The sequence below is a fragment of the Cryptomeria japonica genome, chromosome 6 (genome assembly GCF_030272615.1).
Source record: "Cryptomeria japonica chromosome 6, Sugi_1.0, whole genome shotgun sequence".
Taxonomy (NCBI): Eukaryota; Viridiplantae; Streptophyta; class Pinopsida; order Cupressales; family Cupressaceae; genus Cryptomeria; species Cryptomeria japonica.
The window spans coordinates 660,931,763-660,953,530 of record NC_081410.1 but is presented as its reverse complement, the minus strand read 5'-3'; the positions used below and the strand labels follow the sequence as shown (position 1 = coordinate 660,953,530).

At 37.7% G+C, this 21,768-nt stretch overlaps 1 protein-coding gene across 2 annotated transcripts; it reads left to right on the top strand.

Moving 5' to 3' along the window:
• Positions 1-288: 288 nt before the first annotated feature.
• On the top strand, positions 289-21,554 carry LOC131070726 (uncharacterized). Of its 2 annotated transcripts, none has more exons than XM_058006338.2 (5): positions 289-696; positions 9,715-9,883; positions 16,673-19,111; positions 19,332-19,481; positions 19,586-21,554. In XM_058006338.2, exons 1-5 carry the CDS (start codon positions 583-585, stop codon positions 20,842-20,844), a joined length of 4,131 nt encoding a protein of 1,376 aa, XP_057862321.1. In that variant the 5' UTR covers positions 289-582; the 3' UTR covers positions 20,845-21,554. The 2 variants fall into 2 exon arrangements, with proteins under 2 accessions (XP_057862321.1, XP_057862320.1); XM_058006337.2 differs by having other exon boundaries at positions 291-696; positions 16,673-19,159.
• The last annotated feature ends 214 nt before the right edge of the window (positions 21,555-21,768 follow it).

The window sequence follows — 21,768 nt, the reverse complement described above, 5'->3', positions numbered from 1 at the left end:
TTATTTTATATACCAACAAGGCAACTCGCTATTCTCTAACATCTTTGAATAATTAAGTAGCCAAATCACATTGCATGCTAATTAGAACCTATAAAAAAATACCAACTTTAACTAAAACAATCTTATAATTTTTTTTTTTTTTCAATTTGAAGTTATTTATAATTAGAACCTCCACTTTATTACCCAAACTTCACAAACATATAACACCATTCTATTAATTTTCTAATCCCACTATTGTAAAATGAATACAAAACTTTTCATCCTTTCGTATTCTTTTTAACTTTACATGTCTTCCACACCTAATTAGTAATGGTGTACAACTTTTTATCTTCCATCTATCTTTTTCCATTCAAGTGTTCCAGCTGAACTTATTATGGAAATCTAAGGAAAGATCATCATCTGTTGCAAAGAAATCAGGAAGGAAATCACCCCATAGTCTACAGGTATGTTGCTTACATGCAACGACAGGAAGGGAAGGGGTCACCGCTGCAGTCAACATATTTTGCCCCCTTCCATTGCTTCTTAATAAAATATATATTCATTTATCATTTGAGAAGACGTAGCAGGAGAGGCTAAGAAAAGATGTTAGAGAAAATAGGATTACCAGCGAAGCCATCGATTCGAGGAAGAACATGGGTATTAGATGCTTCGCACTGTCAAGGTTGTTCGTCTCAGTTTACCTTTTTCAATCGCAAGGTAAGATACATATTACCCACAATTAAATTTTTATATAACTTTTTTTAGCTTTGCGACAATGGATTGGATCGTTGGGTGGATCGGAATATATTGATCGATGGCTTGTAATTTGGGAAAAAAGCAGTAAATAACTTCAGATGGGTTTGTGCGAAAACAGTAATTCAATGCAATCCAATTTAACCTTTTAGCTGAAGAAATAAGGTACATCCGCAATATTAGATTTCAGATCATGTCAGATGTGGTAAACTAAGCAATTATGGCTATTGTAATTTCGATGAGGAAGATAGGACGCGTTCAATTTGAAGAGGAGAAAACTTGAAGTTTGTATCAATTGAGTTCAGATGTTTTTGGAAAAGGGTTCTTACATTACCTCATGGAACTCGTTCCCTTTTCCCTGAGAAGAAATAATATTATATTTTAGTTGATCCACCAATGAGCCTCCACCAAAGCCACCCTGAAACTACCACGTAGGGATGAGACCTTTTGCTGCTCCCACATCTTCTTCTGACTATATTTATATATTAACATAGTTGTATCCATGTTCACTTACTCGTGTAACATGATCTTAAATGGTATCCTGTATCTTATCCTGTATCTCCAGGCGACTTTTGCCTGCCAGACCAAAAATGATTACTTTGCACTGGTGGTTGTATTGGGTAAAACAGGTTTACCCTACTCTGAAACTTAAATTCCCCCAATTTTTTAAGACAACTTTTGGGTGGTCGTAAATATTACACAAAATTCAATACATTTCGATGTTTATTGAGATTTTAATAGGTTGATTTTGATTTGGGCCTGTGAGACTTGGGATATAAATTCCAATCCCTGCTTATTAAGATGTTCATCTTCAAAGCTTAGCACCATGTAAAATCTCCAGGGCATGAACCTGTATGTGTAGAAACAGCTTCTTAGACTAATCTTTGAGAGGAGCGTTATGCAAATAATTTCAAGTCTGATCTAAACTTATTATAAAGTAGAGAAATGCATTAAAAAAACACCAATAAGATAATAAAACTTTATACAATGATTTATATGGAGAAAATTCTTTTGAGAGAAAAACCCCTCTAAAATAGCTCAATATATTACTGAATAACTTCGAAGTTACAATATACTTGCTTAATAAGTCTTTGCAGGAGTTTCACCAACATGCAACAAGAGTACTATTGGCAGCATTTTAACAGGATCTATGTGCCTGTAAACTATTAACATACAAAGTACTTTCCCAAAGCGCCAATGTAGAAAAAAATATAATACAAGATACCACAATTGGTATTGTACCTCAAGTGCCAATACAATGGGCCAAAATTAGATGTCAAAAATAGCCATACAGACTCAGAAATAGCTCATAAAAGTGGAGACAAGTTCTCATGCCCCTGACACTTTTGAAACTTCTAAGAATAGTATGTAACTCCCACCTTTTAAGAAATCTATCATAATTCGTCATAGGTTTATCATGTGCAAAGTAACGTCCCCTATTTTAACTCTTACACTTGTCATATAATTTGTCATAACATCCTTAAAAATAGGCCTCCCATAATATGCCACTAACATCTTGATAACTAATAACTTATTTTTCAATGCACTGACATGTGACAAAAGTGCCAACACAAAATCTGACAATCTCACACCCTTTTTTGGTTTAGCATAATTATTTAATAAAATACATCATAAACAATGCCAAATAATTATGGGAAATTATTAAACAATAAATAAATAAACTTATAAAATTTGCAAGGTGACACCTAATTTCCCAATTAAACTTGTTATCAGAGGCCAAGTGATTCCAATGAAACAGATTGAATCTTACTGCTGGAGGAATTACCCTCTCCTACACAAAATGGTAAACTGTCACCTCGTACACAGAAAGAGGGTTTTCCCCATTTGATTAGAATTTGGATTTTGGAACTGAAAGTCAGACAATCATTTGGATGTGGTCCAAACAAATATTTTTGGTGAGAATTGATATCGCTTACTCGGCATATTCCTTATGTGACAGTAGTTCTAAATAGTGAGTAAATGGCATATTTTTTGTTCAGATCATAAGAGATATGATGTCTACATAATCAAAATAAATTATTGAAAACTATGTTGCTTGAAGAATCAGAAATAAGATCATGGAAGTTCCAGAAACATAAGTTTTGAATTGGGATGGATATGGGTAGGAAAAGACAGAAATTTAGGGTGTACAGTACTTCTATAAGAAAAGACAAGATAGAGAGAAATAAAATGAAATGGTCACAGAAACATCATCAGAAATGGCACTGGAAGCTTCAGTAAGAAAGATAAAAAATTGAAGACGCTCTTTCATCCATCAAGCCCCTCTCCATGAAAATTGCCCTTTAGAATCAGATTCAGCTTAACTGGAAACGTTCCCAGAGCTTCCATCAATTAAACAAAATCTCCAGATATTTCTGACATGTGGATTTTTTTTTTCAATATTAAATATAGAGAAACTGAACTGAGTACAAGAAAATAATTGAAGGAGTTCAGGCTGTCAAACAGATAGCAATAACTATGAACCAGAAATAACTGTTTACCCTATAAGATCAACAATCTAGTGTATTTGGCAAAATACATGTTCGTGAATACAGAATAACCAGACTAGGCAGTATAGACTACTATAGAGTACTACAAAAAGGTACAAAACTTAAGATGAAAAACACTGAGATTGTCTTAGTTGTCTATTCAAGAGGTCTATCCCACTGGACCCTCCATCCAAATAGCTGTCCTAGATTCTTGAACCAAGATTGGTACATTAGCTTGGACTCGCTGCTGCTGATCCAACTGCCTTCCTTCATTAATCTCTTTAACACAATCTTCAAGTGCACTCACAAATGGGGATCTCTCATTGGTGAATTTGGTCCAAGTGTATCCATGGGAAAGTTCTGAAAGGTAGACCTGCACTGTGCCCTCCTCAATGAATCTTTCAAATTTCTCCACAGTAAGTCTCGTACCCAGCATAACTTGCATGCCAACATTGTAAAAGATAAGTCTCCTAAGAGACTCAGTAAGCACTCTATCCCTATTCTGAAATTTAGCCTCATTATAAAATTTCCAAATGGTCCAAAGAATTTCACAAGATAAAATAGACCAGAAATAGTTAACATCTTTCTTCATGCCTTTGATAAAACCGTTAAGAACATCATAGTGGGAGAAACCTTTATCAAAACTAATACCAAACATATTCCAGACCTCTTTAGCAAAGAGGCAATCGAAGAAAAAATGCATAATACTTTCAGGAATTCTGCAGATATTACAAATAGAAACTTTTCTCTGAATATCTTTAATAGGCAATCTATGGAGAATAAATAGCCATTTAAAGCATTTATACTTAGGAGTAATAATAGAGTGCCAATGAAAGGTAAAGATTTTCTACCAATCAGCATTAGTACACTGTAAGTTCCAAACATAATTTAAATGGAGAATAAGATCATCATTAGACATTAAAGAATTGTAAACAATTTTAGCACTAATATTGCTTAGGGGTGACCCATTCACCCATGTGTATGTGGTAAACCTGTCTTCCCTCAGCACACATGGCCTGGATAGGTTCACTTTGAGGCAAGCATCTCTCAACTTAGCATAGGTCCTCTAGTTGGAGGAAGGAATCTGGAAATTCTGCGTGAGATCACACCGGGGGATTAGAGCCCCATTGCTGATAATATCTTTGAAAGCTCTAATGCCTCTATGAGCCCAATTCCTTGTAGAGCAGCCTTGAGCAAGGGCCAACGGCTTGTCTTTATGCATAAGGTTCCACCAGATGGATTTCTCACCACAGATAGTATTATCTTGGCCAAAAATCCCATTGTTAGCAATCAGGTGTCTAATAAACTCCCAGGCTTTTCAAACATACTTAAACACAAAGGACCCAAATGGGGAGACAGGAAACTTGCCAACGGCCATGTCAACAAAGGGGAGCTATTTCCATGTTTTTGCTTGCTTGGGAACAGAGAGTTTAATATTGTTTCTAACAAGGACCTTCCATGGCTCTTCACCTTCCAGGGCCTGAAAAATTCATTTGGCAGCAAGAGCAATACCCTGAAGCTTCAAGTCCTTCAAACCAAGACCACCCAAACTCTTCCCAAGACAACATCAATTCCATCTGACTGAGTGCCATTTCTTATTCCCTTTACAATCCGACCAAAGAAAGTTCTTGATAGCCTTCTGAATCTCATTAACCTAGTAATTGCTAAACATCCAAACTGAAGCATAATACAAACTGTAGGAAGAAAGAATTTTCTGGCAAACTTGAAACCTGCCTGCCAGGGAGAGGTAGAAGTTATTTCATTTATTAAGTTTGCCATCTAACTTGTTCTTGATCCAAATCGACATTTCTCTCAGACAGGGGTTAATAGCAAATGGAATCCCCAAGTATCTAACCTGTTTGGAGGGACCACCCCACTGAAAGTCAAATTTGGAAAGCCAAGGGGGGGGATCATTCCATCCCAACAGTATAGACTTGGGGGCAGAGATCTTGGCCCCGAATGCATCACAATTTTTTTTCAATTTGCACAATAGGGAAGCTAAATTCTCCTCCTCTAACAGAAGGAAGAAGGCGGTGTCATCCGCAAACTGGACATTCATCAAGTCCATGCTGTTGGGCAGTGTATTGCCTTTCACTCTTGGGGAGAGGGATGAGTCTCTTAGTAGATAAGAGATAGCATCAGAGGCAATCACAAAGAGGGCCGGGGCCAGGGGGTAGCCTTGCCTGATGGACCTGCTGAGGGACATAGTCTGAGAACGAGATCCATTAATCTCTACTTGAGCCGAAGCATCCATAAGTAACACAGAGACCATGTGGCAAAAGTCCTTAGGAAAACGATTCCAACATCATAATCAGAAAACCCCACTCCACCTGGTCATAAGCCTTTTCAAAGTCTATTAGAAACATAGCAACATTCTGTTTGGTATCTTTGGCCCAATGCATGGCCTCCCAACTGGTGATCATGTTTTCAAGAATATACCTTCCTTTGATAAATCCTGTCTGAGTATTGCTAACTATATGTGGAAGGATTCCTTCTAGCTTGAGAGCCAACATCTTGGCTAGGATCTTGTAGGAAACATTAAGGAGGGTAATTGGCCTCCAATTCTTTATGAGGGATTTATCCCCATTTTTTGAGATCAATTTGATGACTCCTCTGTTAATCTCAGCACCCAAAGTTCCAGTACTCATGGCTTCAAGGTATACCTGAAATAGGTCCTCCACAATCCACTCTATGTTAGCTTTGTAGAATTCAGCAGGAAGCCCATCCGGCCCGGTGGCTTTGTCATTGCTCATACTATCGATTGCATTCCTGATCTCCTCAAGGGTGAAAGGTTTATTGAGCACAACAGCATCTGCATTAGATATCTTCTTAGAAATAAGGGCTCTACACTGATCAAGAGCATCCTTGTTAAGGGAGGAGTCACATTCTGAAGTGAAGAGCTTTTCATAATAGAGGAGAAAGGCTTGTTTAATATCTTCCATGTCAGTCAATTCCTTGCCATCATCCCAAATTCTATCCACTCTCTCCTTGAGCTCCTTATGCCTGAGCATGTTAAAGAAGAAAATGGAGCCTTTATCATTGAATTGTATCTAGTTGTTCCTGGCCTTGATTTTGGCTCCTTGAGCTTTCTTATGTTGAATATTCCTGAGTTTATCTTGGGTATGGGAGACTGCTAATGACATATCAACATTGTGGGGATCGTTCTGAACAAGGGCTTCCTGTGCAAGGAGTTGATCTGTGAGCTCTCTTTCAGCTCTTCTACCATCTTTGGCAAGTTTGGTGCCCAAGGTTTGGCAAAGGGTTCTCCAACTATTAACATTCTGGTTCCATTTAGAGATGGCTGAGGTATTTTGATTGCTCCACTTATTAATTTGTCTGATAATGTATAGAGCATTCTTATTATCTTGATTTTGCAACATCTAGTTAAGCTTGAAGTTATTTGGTTTCCTTATAGGAGGGGCCAAGAGAGAGTTAACAGAGATATGGACCATGATAGGATGATGATTAGAGAGAGTAAAAGGGATTATCTAACAGTGCACCCATTAGGGTCCTGATTGAAGGTACAAGCAGAAGAATTGGCATAGAACCGATCTAATCTGGAGTAGATTCTTTTGGTTCCTTGTTGAGCATTGCACCAAGTGAATCAAATGTTATTATAATCATTTTTCTTCCCTGCCAAAGGATCAAAGAGATGCAATTTAGACTTCATCCTGTCCCAAAACAACTTCTCTCCACTTTTCCAATCCATAGTCAGACCCCCGCTCTTGTCCTCCGAGTTCGCAATCATGTTAAAGTCCCTGCCTAGTATCCAAGGGATATTCGGGAGGCAAGTCATCCATTTCCAAAGATCAATTCTATCCCTGTAATCATTAGGAGCATAGATAGAGCATATACCCACCTTAGATCCTTCCAATTCTAGGATAAGCCAGGCAATTCTGTTACAGGGGGAATATCCACTATCAACAACCTTAGATGCCCATTTCCTACTCCCCAAAACAGCAGCACCACCTCTTCCCTTGTCATGATTAGTGGTGAACTGTAAGGCATCTTTCCATATGAATTTGAGATTGACTTCTAACAAAATTTTTGAGGCTTTCACTTCTTGCAAGAGGAGAATGTCCAAATTCTTATGCTGGTTAAGAAATCTTCTAATGATATGTTTTCTGTCAGGGGATTCAAGGCCCCTAATGTTCCAAGAGATGAAGTTTAAATCCATAACAACTATTAAGTAGAGGAGTCCTTGGCAGTTTTAAAACTGCTAAAGCATTTGGAAAGCTCTTCTCTATTATCCTTCTTTTTTGGGAGGGGAGAGATTTTCTTCTTCCCCAAGGGCCTTCCCCTTTTTCTTCTAACCTCAGTGAAAGGGCCCTCTCCATCAGTACTAAATATATCTCCATCTTCACTGTCCAAGGACTTAGGAAGATGTTGTTGGTCCAGGCGCTCCCCAGAGTTGGCAAGCTCACTGGCTAAGGATACCTGAACCCCGTCAGAGTCCTCAAATAGAGGATTAGTCCTAGTAATGTCATAATTGGAGGTGGGTTGAACCTGGGAGATACTAAAGGCCTGATTGCTAACAGTGGGAATCGCTTTGATAACTTCAATACTGGCAACATCAAGATCACAAGCAATGGGATGAGATTCAGAAACAGGGGGCATATTGCCATTATCAAGATTCTCTATAACATCATGAGGTTTCTGATTGTCAGAGTGTTCATTAACAGCAAAAGAATTAGCATTAGAATCTAAGTTACAAATAACATTTCTATTATCCTCATCCATTTTATCATTAATAATATTTCTGTTCTCAAAATCTTTAACCATAGATTTAACAAGAGAGTTTTTAGTCATCCAAGTGTTATTCATGGGAGTTTGATCGAAAGATTATCAACAGCCATAGGGTTAGCAGAATTTCTAAGTTTATCAAGAGCAAGTTGTTGGGCGTTCTTTCTCCTAACTTTGCCAGCTTTAGGATGAGGAGGAGTCAGGTCATTCTTGCTCTCCCTTATCTGTGAGAGAGAAATATTAATAGCCGAATGCGGGGGAGGATTGGCATTAAACTTTCCAAACGTCGCGGTCTCCTCAAAAGAGGGCGGGATGTCAGATGGCATATGCATTGCCTCTGAAACAGCACCCTTGGGATTATTCAACTTCTCAATGATAGGGTTATGAGAAGCCCTAGGTTGAGCAGAAGCGGCCTCCTTGGCACCTCCTTTGGGAGTGGCTTTAGGCGCAGAGTTCGGTCCACGTTTACTAAGAATTGGGCAATTCCTTCGAACATGCCCTTCACGTCTACACAGAAAGCAGGCATTAATGCCTCCTAACACTTCAATATAACAGAACACAGGGTCATCATCCACCATAATCTCAACAGCTTTAGGTATGTCTTTCCCTGGGTCAAGGGTTATGAGCACCCGAGCATCAAGATGAGAAACCAAAGAATGAGAATTATCCACTCTAATAACCCTACCCACAGGTTCAAGTAATTTCGGAATGAATTTCCAAAACAGAGGGGGAAGATTCTTAATAACCACCCATCTAGGGCACAAGAGGGCGAGAATTTCATCATTAACCGCCTCAGGGGACCATTTAATGGCCCTAAAAGTGCATTTGCCTATAGACCAAAACTGTTTGTTAACCGCTTGTTCCTGCGATTTCGAATCTCTGAAGAAAATAGCAAACAAGCCCTTTTGAATCATACGACAAAAGGAGAAATGCAGACCTAATTTTTTAATCCACACATTTTTAAGCCATTCATCCATAAACTTGTGGGCTGGACAATTGGAAATATCCATGGCTGCCAAAAAAATAGCAATATCTTTAAGCCTAGCTTTTTCACTGTTAATAGCATTAAGCATTTCAGAATTAGGAGTCACAGAGAGGGTAGATTCAGAAGGGGTAGGGTGCTTACCTTCTCCTCCTTCGACCCCATCTTTACCTGCAAATGCACTCAAAACCCTAGCTTCAAATTTGGCAGAGTCTGTGATCGGTGAAGCATCACAATCAAGGAGAGCAGACTTAAAGGACTTAGCAGAAGCCATACCCTTGGCAGGAGGGCCACCATTCGACTCGCTTGCCATTGAAGAGCCAGCGTCCGGAGGCACGCATGGACAACCACCACACACACAAGGAAAACAAACGGCAGCAAAAATAAAAGAACGACAATAAATGCAGAGACAGAAAGAATGGGATAGAGAACTTACCTACGTGGAGGAGGCCGAGTGCACTCCTCCATGCCTGAAGCACGAAGGCCAACCCCTCCATGCAATACCAACCCTGTCGACACGTGGAAAATTGAAAATGTTGTCTGGGACTAGAAACAAGTACCCAGCTTCCTGGTTTCTCAGATCCATTGATTGAATTGTTTGAAATGTTTTTACTTATTTATTTTAAATTAACCTACTTGTTGGTGACATTTTGGTTGTCTGTGTTCTTGTCTTTGACATTCTTACTTTGAGATGATCTTTGCTTTTTCTCGGTTTTATTTGATATATAGGCGTGACTTTAATCTTAATGACCATTGCTTTGGGTTCAGCATCATTGTCGCAGATGTGGAGGCTTGTTCTGCAACAGTTGTACACTGCAGAGGATGTATTTACGTGGCCAGGGAGATCAACCCGTAAGAATTTGTAATCCTTGCAAGGATCTTGAAGAAGCTGCACGGTTTGCAGCACGTCAAGGACGCAAAAACCAAGCACCAAAAGGTTCACACTCCTATGTTATATTTCTTTTATTTTTCCAGGTTGAAATTCTCGTGCAGTGTTAAGTGTTAACTATATGAAAACAGAACAATTCTACAAAGAATAATATAGCACAAGAATTCAAAAGATAAATAATAGGGCAATAAAACAAGTAGCTGACTTTATTTACCTCACTCTTATTTAACACTTTTCTCTATTCTTGTCAGGATTCACTTTCCATTCAAATTCTTCTCTACCTAGTTTGTATTGTCCATTGTTTTAGTTAACAAGTATGAGAATTGATGGCTACACAATATAAACTATCAGTAACTTTGTCTGCTGAAAATGATGATTTGCAGTAGGAATTAATTTCTAAGGCAAGAATAGAATGAATTTGACAACTTTAGAAACTTGCAAAAGACAAAAAAAACATGAAGGAATTATATTTCGTTGATGCAAAATTGCTCTTACACCTTGGATGCTTGCATTATTATTTGAAAAAAAATCAATTAACTTGTCTACCTTACTGTGGCAAAGTCCTTGAGCATCTATTGTTAACCCTGTGGGTCAGCTAATGTGAGAGCTGATATACAATATGATAATCTTCCGAATTCCTTCATGTCAATGAAAAATAGCTACCTCTCTCTGTTGTGTTGATGGTCCTTTATAGAGAATAAGAATGCAGTATCTTGGTGCTTACCAAAAACACGGCACATTGCCCTAGTGTGGTAAGGATCATGGGTTAAGTATCGAATGATTTCCCCTGTAATTGCTCCTTGAAACTTATGCATGCTTAAGGAAATATGTAGACAACCTCTTCTTAGATGAGTGTGGCAAGATGTATGCTTTGAAACTCAATGCAACCTCAACCATGAACCTATAACAAATTAGTGTAGAGTTCATAGAAGCCAAAGAAATTTTATTAACAGAATAACAATGCTTCTCTATATTTTTTGTTCAATGCATATTACGAATATATAGGATAATAACTTCACTAACTTCTTATTTTAAGTCTAGGTGGGTTGTTCAACCACCTTGATCATCTCCCTTCTATTTTCACTACTAAATCTCTACATTAGTTGTTAGCACAACTCACACAATATTACCCTCTGACAATAATATAATATTAAGTTATTTCTCAACAACTTAATATTAACTTACATAACTTTATTTTATAATACATGAAGAAAGACAACTTAAACACCCATGTGAACACTAACAAATACCAACAACATTTTGAACACATACAATTACTTCTTTGATTAATTTGGACATACAAATAGTTCACTTCTATGAATCCATCGTGAGACCCATACATAGTTTGCCTCTATAGATCCATCTCGAAATCTACAGACGACTTACCATGCAACCTCTTTTTATGGACCTATCTTGAAATCCACAAGTTGCATCACGTGTCAAAGAGATTTATAATAGATCCATACAGAAATCTATGAAGCTTGTGAGATATCCCTTAATCTTTGCGTCAAATCAAGACAACTCATTATCTTTCAAGCTACACATCTGCTATCTCAGCATCAAGCTAGAATACAAGTACACCTGCCACCCTTGTACCTTCCTAGTGGCTTATTCCACAACGTGATGTCTGGACTGAGATTTGGTACAACACCTCTTTTGTCCTACATTGTCCATTAAGACTCAACAACAGACTTTGATTGACACTTTTTGAAAACAACTTTTACAAATAAGTAATAACATTCACACTCAACAATAACATATTAAAATTCAAATTCCTCATCAAATGCTTGAGGAACATCATCACCACCTTCATCAATGTCACAATCTTCAATGTTTTTCAGATGCAATCAATGCTTGTGGCTTGAGTTTCCCGTTCAGCAAGTCCTTGGCCCTTTGAAAACAGGTGATTTCAATATGACCATTTTTGTTACAATAGTAACACGTTGATGATCTTTGGATGAGGATTCTACCTTTACTATTGATGTGCTGACTTTTATTGATGGCTTTCTATTGAATTGGTGTCCCTTGAATTGAACTGCAAAAGCACTTTCTGTGTCTTGTGAATGAAAACCTTCAACTTGCATCTGTCTTCTTTCCATTTGCAGAAGTAAAGATGACACCTTTTCAAAGTCAAGTGTTTGAGTTTCTGCAATCAAGTATAGTGATTCAACAAAAGCTCCATAATATGCTGGCAATCCTCTTAGTACTATGCTGACCATATCTTCATTGTCTATCTTTTTCTTCATAGACACTAATTGATCATGCACATTCTTAAGACGTGTGATATAGTCTGAAGCCGAACCTCCTTCCTGCAACTGAGAGGAGTATAGCTGATTCTTAAAAACAATGATCTGCTTGCTTCTGAAGCCTGGTACTTATCACACAACTTGATCCACAAATCTGCAACAGATTCTTCATTGTGAACTTCAAGAATCAAGTCATCTTTAACAGACAACTTCAGTATCAACAAGGCTTTGTTATGATGCTTGTCATAATCTTCAGCATTGGTATCTGGTCTCTTCTCTCCTTTTTTAGTAGAATTTTTGCAAGATTCCTATACTCACAAATTGTGAGGATTTTATGACTCCAAACACTATAGTTGGTGCGAGTCAATTTTTGTGACTCTAGTAGCAACAAAGCCATGATGTTCCCACCATTGACAACTTCAAGTCTGTGTCAGACCATCAACTATAACTATGTAGATCCCTAAGCTGAAGCTGAAGTTGATAGAATGATAATTGAAGAGAGGATGCCAAGTATCCCCCTTCCTCCTCGATGTGAACTTTCTACAAGGAGTGGTGGGTACCACTGATCATGCACTCCAATTACAATTGAAATAACTTTTATTTTTGATAGTTTTTGACACTTTTTGCATTTTAATACAACAATTAGAGACTAAAAGAATTAAAGACCCTATTCTAAACAAAATGATAAAACCTTGTCTATTGACTAAAAATACTACTGCAACACTTCAAGCACTAAATATCATCAAACTACAATACCAAACTAGCTATCAAAAGTATTCTTTACTAAGCTTTTTATGCAGCAATATGACAATTTTATACTCCAATATTGATATCTATCTTTCAACCCTTTAGGGCTACTTTAGATCTTTATTGTGGTTACAAATCATCGTTGCATTTTAAGATACCACGGTTGCAGATGTTTGCCCTGGCAGGTTCGACCCAAACTAATTGCAACAAAGCACGATTTTGAGGAAAAAACCGTCAAACCCTGAAATAGGAACCCTCGAAAAGAGAATTTACGATTTTGAGGAGAAAATAAAAAAACCAAGAAATCTGAGGTTACAAATCATCGTTTTTGTGGAAAAAAGGGTAAAACCCAGATAATTAAAATCTTACGTGAATATCGCAGATTACAGATGAGATAATTTTCAAATCCAGCGAACAATTTTTAAGGAAAAAATCGTGAAAACCCTCCCATGATTTTTTGTGGAAAAAATTAGAAAATCGACAGACAATTTTTCAGGAAAAAATCGAACAAAACCCTAAAACTTTGCATGGCAAGACCCAAAACACCACGTGGTAAGACACCAAACATCACGCGGTAAAACATCAGACATCATGCAAGAGAACACCAAACAACATCACGTGGTAAAATAGCAGACATCACGTGTGAAAACAACAAACCTCATGCGGCAAAATAGCAGACATCACGTGGTAAAACAACACTCCCTGAGTTTTGAGGAAAAATCAAGCAAAACCCTCCCATAATTTTTTGTGGAGAAAAATCAGAAAACCCATGCAAGCTTTGCAGATGACAGATAATAATTTTTAAGGAAAAAATTCTAAACCCTTTGAACAATTTTTGAGGAAAAAAAAATGTGAAAACCCTGGGACCTGTAGGACGAGGTTTGGCCTAAATCAATCTGATCAAGGCAACGATATTCAGATATCGTGAACATGCACTGTTTTCAGGTGTTGTGGTAGCTGTTGAACTTCTGATTGTGTTCCAACATGATGTTGGTCAAAGATGCCATCACAAAAATGGAGGTTGAATGAGGTCAACCTAGTGAAAGCATGAGACAAAAGAATCTGATTCAAAAATCAGAATAGAAGCAGGTGCACAAAAAATCTGAAACCCTGGAGGAGAATTCTGGCACGAATTCTAAGGTGCAAATTTTGAGGTTTGGAAGAAATCCAGAAATTAAAAAAATTTCTGCAAACTTAAAATAGCATAAATGGTGCCCAAAGAAAACAACAAAAATCCCAATGTCCACAAAAATAGCAGAAATTGTGAATTGTTTTTAAATTCCAAGGCAAATTTGCTGGCACAAAATTCGAGATGCGTAAAATGAGGCACCCAGAAAAATCTGAGACCAATCCAGAAAAGATCTCGAAAAACCCACCAAGAATCTAAAATCAAAATGCAGATCTAACGGCTCAAAAATCGAGGCATGAAAAACGATGCACCCATAAAAATCTAACGACGACCCAGTTGAGGTCTCGAAAAACCCACCAAGAATCTGCAACCAAATTTTTTTTTTTGACTTGAACTTAAGGGTCAAAGCCCTAGTCGAAAATTGCGGAAACCCTAGGAAAATTTTCAATCTTAAAAAAAAACCTCTAGGTTGCAGGCTTGAAAATCTCCAGAACCCTAAAAAAAATATGAACTGCTGCCTAGCACAAAGGAATTTGCCCACAAACTCGAAACTCTCAAAAAGCTTTCAAAAAAGCAAAATTGTTTTTTTATAAAAAAGCAATAAAAAAAAATCTGGAAAATATTCCAGAAAGAATGCCATGAATTTTTATTAAAAAATTCGCCAAACTTTAAAGAATCCCATTGACCCGCTTTGATACCATGAAAAATAAATTGAATGAATGATTCAATAATCGGATGATTACATTGAACGATATACACACGTATATATAGAGGTTACAAGATGATGTTCTATAATTAGAACATAACGTTAAAGTAAAAGATTAAAGAGCTAAATGCTAAATAAAGCTTAAAAGCTAATTAACTAAAAAGAAAAAGCTAAATGCTAAATAAAGCTTAAAAGCTAATTAACTAAAAAGCTAAATGACCATTAAACAAGGAACTAAATATAGGTGACTAAAATATAATTAAATATTCTAACATATATCCCACTTTGATACCATATAAGAAATTTGTGTAGAGTTTGTAGAAGCCAAATAAATCTTATCACAGAATAACAAATTAACAATGCTTCTCTATATTTTTGTTCAATGCATATTACAAATATATAGGATGAATACCATAATAGCTTCACTAACTTCTTATTCAATTCTTGGTGGATTGTTCAACCACCTTGATTAACTCCCCCCTCTTTTCACTACTAAATCTCTACGTGAGTTGTTAACACAACTCACACAATATTAGAACCTCCCTGAGATGAATAATCTTATAAATGACATTTGCAGTTTGCATGAGTTTCAAATATGGTAGGTGTTACAGGTTGTGTTGCATTAATCTAGGACAAAGCACTTGGGAAAGACATACACTTTCATGAATCTTTGATATCAATTGAAAGCCCTTTGATCAAAATAGCATTACTACACAATAGAAACATTATCAGTAGGTCTCTGCTGAAAAATGATGACTTGCAAATTAATTTCTATGGTAAGGAGAATGACTGTGACAACTCTAGAAACCTGCAAAAGCCAAACAGGAAATATTTTTGGTCAATGCAAGATTTCTCTTACACAAATGCTCCTGCGTCATTATCTAAAAAAGAAAATCAATTAACTTGCCTGCCTTACCATTGAAAAGACCTCGAGCATCTCTTGTGTAGCCTGTAGATCAGCTGATGTGAGACGTTTTCAAAGGAAATGGAGCTTAGCTTCAAGCAGTGTTGTTATTAATTTCTAAAATGACATATTTAATATCATGAGAAATCTTGCTTCAGTGAACACCATCAGAGTCACCTTTCCTCTAAAAGCCCATTTTAAATTTTTAAAGTTGAAGAACAAACCAAAAGGCTGCCTTCTTTTTGAACCATGAGTGTCAAAACAAATCTCCTCTACAATGAGCATATTCATAAAAGATCCCAGAACATCTGTCGAGTAACAAAGTGTGTTCTACACTTGTATTACAAGTTTGCACTTCCAAAAATGTGCTTGATAATTCTTTTACTACACCATTAAAGCTCTTTCTAGTAAGTCTATAACTTCTGCCCATCTTTTGTAAAGGACTAACTGATTAGCCACCTATGCATACAAGCTGATAGTCATGGACTGATTCCTATGTAGCCATCTACTTTCCTTGGTCAAGAGTCTTCTGTGGTTCCACCTTGTAGTGAGCTATCCTATCAAATTGATATCCAGTCTGATCCTAACAATGCATATATATGATATATCATAACGAGATGATAGTTTCCATTGAACCAAACATTTACATGTCCGAATTGCCCAATCCATGCACATTGTCACCTTTGGCTGTGAATCAATTCAAGTAAAATTTACTAAAATGATTAATTTGTAGTGCAGAATACTTTAAGTCTCTTGAACCGGAGTAGGACTGGGATTGACAATGCCCTGGGAAGTTCTGGTTACCACGTGCAAGTTCCAGCAATGACAATTGATGCTATGCGATAGTTCCTTTTGCTAGTTCAATCCTAATGTGTCATGATTCATCCCTTCAGAATCAGGGGATGCAATGACTGCAAAGTGGGACCATTCAGGTTCATGAAATACTTCACACATTTAGTCCTGGAAAATAACATCTAAAATCTACTAGAGGTTATCTGCATTGTGGCCTTCCAATATTTTCCCTAAAATTTTTGCTATGGTTAAAGTTACTTTGTGGAATCTTTGTTGTGTTAGTTAAACAAATGGCTTATGCTTTGTATTGCAGGTGGCTCAAGAACATCTGCAAAATCTGATGATGAAGTAATACAACATATCCTTGGCACTGATGGGAAACCTGAAAGCTCAGCAGACATTAACTCTACTGGAGATGATCACTCAAGTGCTGCAGCTGATGCTTCAAATTCTATGTTGCAGGAAGGTGATGACTCAAATCAGAGTGGAAAGTTTGAGTTATCTGAAAGCAGCTCCCGGGATGGCACTATCCATGATAATGTTGAGAAGGATTCCTCTACACCTGAAGAATTGCGGCAACAGGCCCAAGAGGAGAAGAAAAAATATCATGTTCTTAAGAAAGAAGGAAAGAGTGAAGAAGCACTACAAGCATTCAAACGGGGCAAGGAGATTGAACGGTGTGCTGAAGCTTTAGAGTTATCTTTGAGAAAAAGTCGTAGAAAGGCTGGTTCTTTTACAGTAGGCACTATGGAGTTAAACCAAGAAGAACTTGGAGATCCAGAAAGGAAGGCTCTAGATATATCCAAGGACGGTGAGGAATTGGACTTGGCTATAGAAGTACAGAAAAGGAAATCAACAATACGAGGAAAGGATAAAATTGATGACATATCTAGTGAACTAAAAGAGCTGGGATGGTCTGATGCTGATTTGCAGGATGTGGATAGAAAACCAAGCAAGATGACTCTGGATGGTGAATTGTCCAGTCTAATAAGGGAATCTCATAATTCTAAAGCAAACAGCCCCGGGATTGAATTTGCTAGCAGTATTGATCGCACACAGGTACTTGCACATAAAAGAAGGGCCCTTGCACTAAAGCGTGAAGGAAAGCTTGGAGAAGCAAAGGAAGAGCTGAAGAAAGCTAAAATCCTAGAAAAGCAACTGGAAGAACAAGAGATGATTGGGCAGGATGTAGAATCAGATGATGAGCTTGCTGCACTGGTACGTGGCTTGGACAGTGAGTCAAAAGGAGAAGCCCATCCATTGGGAGGGCTGGGTGTAAAGTTTGGAGAAGAGTCAATTTTTGATCCAAGCCATATTACAACCATGGCAGGTGAATTTGATGATAATTTAGGTATTGATGTGACCGATGATGATATTAATGATCCAGAAATTGCTGCAGCCTTGAGATCCATGGGTTGGCAAGAGGAGGATTCAGAACAACCATTGTCTGTGCCTGGGGCCAGTCTATATTTTGAAAACAGTACTAGGTCGTCAACACAATCTCTTGTAGATGCAAAATCCAATTCTTACCATGATAGAGCTGCTTTACAGCAAGAAGTGTTATCCCTTAAGAGAGAAGCTCTTGCCCTAAAGCGTGCAGGTAATGTTGCTGAGGCAATGGAACAGTTGCGGCAAGCTAAGATGCTTGAAAAAGAGCTGCAAAACATAACATCACAGCACTCAGTGCATGACACTGATTTAAAGTATGATGTTTCTAATCATGTGGATCCTAGAATACCTGGATCAGGAAATGTAGGTAAAAAGTCACACTTAGCAGAAACGAATGTAAGTTTAATGAATTTACATGATGAAGATGGTGAGTCAATTGAGGTAACTGATGAAGATATGGGGGACCCTGAGCTCGTCAAAGTGCTAAAAGATGTGGGTTGGCAGGAAGCTGAGCAAGAGAGTGTTCCAAGAAAAAAATCTGAAACTGTGCTATCTGGCCAAAATTCTTCAGTGACATCTCCACTCAAAACAAAAACAGAGTTGCAGAAGGAACTATTAGGCATTAAAAGGAAGGCTCTTTCCCTTAGACGGGATGGGAGAATTGATGAGGCAGATGCAGAGTTGAATAGAGGTAAATTATTAGAAAAGCAATTGGAAGAGACGGAAGCTTTGCAGAAGACTAAAAGTACACAGGCAAGCATATTGTACAATAACTCTAAACCAAGTCGAAAAGATAGAGGTAGTGATTTTAGGGTATCATCACTTATAGAGGAAGAGGATGACAAGTTGATTGAAGTAACTGAAGAAGATATGGTGGATCCTGAACTTTTCAAACAGTTAAATGGCCTTGGATGGCAGGAAGCTGATCAAGTGGGAGTCTCAAGAAATTCTGAAAATCAGAACATTCTTTCAGCACAGTCTGGTAATAAGTCATCATCAGCATCTCCATTCCAGATGTCAAAGTCCAAAGCAGAGCTGCAGAAGGAACTATTAAGGCTTAAAAGGAAGGCTCTTGCTCTTAGACGTGAAGGGCGGCTTGAAGAGGCAGATGCAGAGTTGAGTAAAGGAAAATTTTTAGAAAATCAATTAGAAGATATAGAAACACTACAGAAAAGTCATAATACTCAAGCAAGTATCTTGCAAGACAATTCTAAACCAAGCCAAAAAGGAAGAGTTAGTGACTCAATATCGTTATCTTTTAAAGTGGATGAAGATGCTGGAAGAGTGAAAAAACAAGATATGCATGACCCTTCCATGCTTGCAGCATTGAGGAGTACAAATTGGAGAAATGACAGTGACAACGGTAATGAAATGAAAGTTTCACCAACCCCTCATCAACCCCTTGATGCAGGTCCACCTTCTTCACATGCATCACTTGATAACTTAGGCCTCTCTGGTTTGGGTAGTTTAAAAGAAAAATGTTTTAAGTTTGTTGCCATTGTTTCTGTGCTTGAAATTTCTGCATTAACAGACTCATATCTAAGACTTATCTCCCATAGTTTGATTGTTGAAATGCATTGTAGTTCCTGAGGCTTTTACTGACCCAAGCAATGCTAGAGGACTAAAGACATTGGAAAACAAGAGAACTTCTATTACTGGCAAATACGATGACATTCAAGATACATTCTTGCCAAATAATGTAAAAGGCGAACCAAATAAAAATATTTCATCAGGTGAGTATGGCCAAACTAAATTTGTCATTGATATAGGGTTTACAATTATATGTTGGAGTATGTGGAAGATGCACTTATAACTGCCATTTGCCTTTATGATTCAGAGAAGCAACCCCCAAATGTTATTGATTTGCTTACTGGTGATACATGGAAAGCTCCTCCTTTGGAACGAGTAGAAAACTTGGTAAACAACAGGGATAATGAGCCAGTGAATGATGCTATACCTAGCACAAGTGACATTTCCATAGGGACAACAAGCATATCCAAAGTTCAGGTGAAGGTTAACAGTGGTTCTGGTGGTAATCCAGAACAAAACATTCAACATGCCTCAGCTGAAGAGAAGGCAAAGTCTGTGATGCTGAATGCTAGTGATGTTTCCAGCATGACAAACACCACTAAGTGCAATGCAGAAACTACAGAGATTTCTGCATCTTCAATTGCTCCCCAAATTCAGGACTTGCAACAAGAAATATTATCTCATAAGAGGAAGGCTCTTGCACTGAAAAGAGAGGGCAAGTTAGCAGAGGCTAAGGAGGAGCTACATCTTGCCAAGTTACTACAAAGGGAAAGAGAGCTTGAGGGCAATAGCGGTAGCCAAGTGTCATCATCATCTCCATCTCCATCTCCATCTCATACAGTCAATGCTTCTGAACAGATAATAAAACCACTAGAAGAGGCCATCCCAACTGTAGAGTCTTCTCAAACACCTATGAAATTTGTTCCAGCTTTGTTCTCTGATAGCACCCGAGTTTCATCCTCTGGTAGTGAAGCTGATGTTTCCTTAAAGAAGCAACAAATCCATAAGCAAACCCCAACCAAAGATCGCCTAAAGTTGCAGCGGGAGTCACTCGCACATAAAAGGCGTGCTCTTGCTTTGAGACGTGAAGGAAAAGTGGAAGAAGCCGAGGCTGAATTTGAGCTAGCAAAGTCTTTGGAGAGTCAGATGGATGAATTAGCTGGTAACAACTCACAAGTTCATCATTCCACTGTTGGTATTGGTAGTGATGATGGGAGTCTAGTAGATAATATTCTTGATCCCCATTTGTTGTCTGCCTTGAAAGGAATTGGCTGGAAAGAGAGTGATATCTTTAGCCAGGTGCCAACTAAAGGATTAGATGCCAAAAACAAAGGGCATGAATCTATATCTAACTCTGTTCGTAGTAACTTTGGAAATGAGGCGCCACAAGTAAATGTACAACAAACTTTAGGTTTAAAAGAAGAAAGGTCTCATCTTGAAGAAAAAATAAAAGCAGAAAAACTGAGGGCACTTAATTTGAAACGAGCAGGTAAACAAGCTGAGGCGTTAGATGCACTTCGTGGAGCAAAGCAGCTTGAGAAGAAGCTACAGTCGTTGGCTGCTTAAAGCTCTCCTATACTTGGATCTATGTCAAAGTCTGAATACAGAGGAATTTTTCCAAATGATGTACTCTTGTGAACCTCTGTGGCCTGTGTGAGAGATATGCATGATATGGCATATAATTCCATAATGCTTCTTTTCATATAGCATTATGCAATCATGCAGTGTGTTTATTGGAAGAGACAATGAGAACCATGATTAAATGGACAAATTTATTCCAACAGGATTCTGTGTTTTGGTAGATCCTAGAGGTAATCAGGCTATGGGCATAAAGGAAATATCACACTTTGAGAATCATTTTGTAAGTAAACAACCTTTCTGATTGTGATTTGTGAGAATGGTGGATGGTGCAGGGAATTTGGCCTTTTTGCATGGGCTAGAATTCCAAACAAAATCTTGATTTTGTGGAGAAATGAATATGAAACTAAAAAAGAGGGGATTTATTTCAACATTTGTTGAAATGTTTCTTGTACATTCATCAAGCTCAGTGAAACTAAAAGTGTGGTTTGCCTACAAGTCATTGTTTCTTTATTTTCTGGTGAGTTATGCTCAATGTGGCCTTCCATCGTTTGTATGGTATGTTCATCATCGTCAGTCAAGGATTTGCAAATTATCAATTTGAATTGAACTATATATTGCTAGGCATTTTACCTTCCCCCACTTTTATGAATATGAATGGGGAGGGAGGCCTTATGAAAATTGAATTATTGTTATTATTTTTTTGTCTTTTAGGGTTATGCATTTGCTAGGGAACTCTATGTAGCATATGTGAATAGTGGACGTGGACAGCGTGTGTACATATTGCACTTGCACAATTACAAACCACGTTGCAACAATTTATCCAATAAGTAAATAAATGGATGGAAGTGGAGTGTCATAATGAGTTGAATGTCTGCAGGAGTAATTTTATCCAATGCATATGTTATTGTG

Bases quoted from the DNA above. Each gene is read 5' to 3' on its own strand.
- LOC131070726 (XM_058006337.2), top strand. From the start codon at position 583: ATGTTAGAGAAAATAGGATTACCAGCGAAGCCATCGATTCGAGGAAGA. The intron at 697-9,714 runs GTAAGATACATA...CTTTGGGTTCAG, and splicing joins TTACCTTTTTCAATCGCAAG to CATCATTGTCGCAGATGTGG. The intron at 19,160-19,331 runs GTCCACCTTCTT...AATGCATTGTAG, and splicing joins TCATCAACCCCTTGATGCAG to TTCCTGAGGCTTTTACTGAC.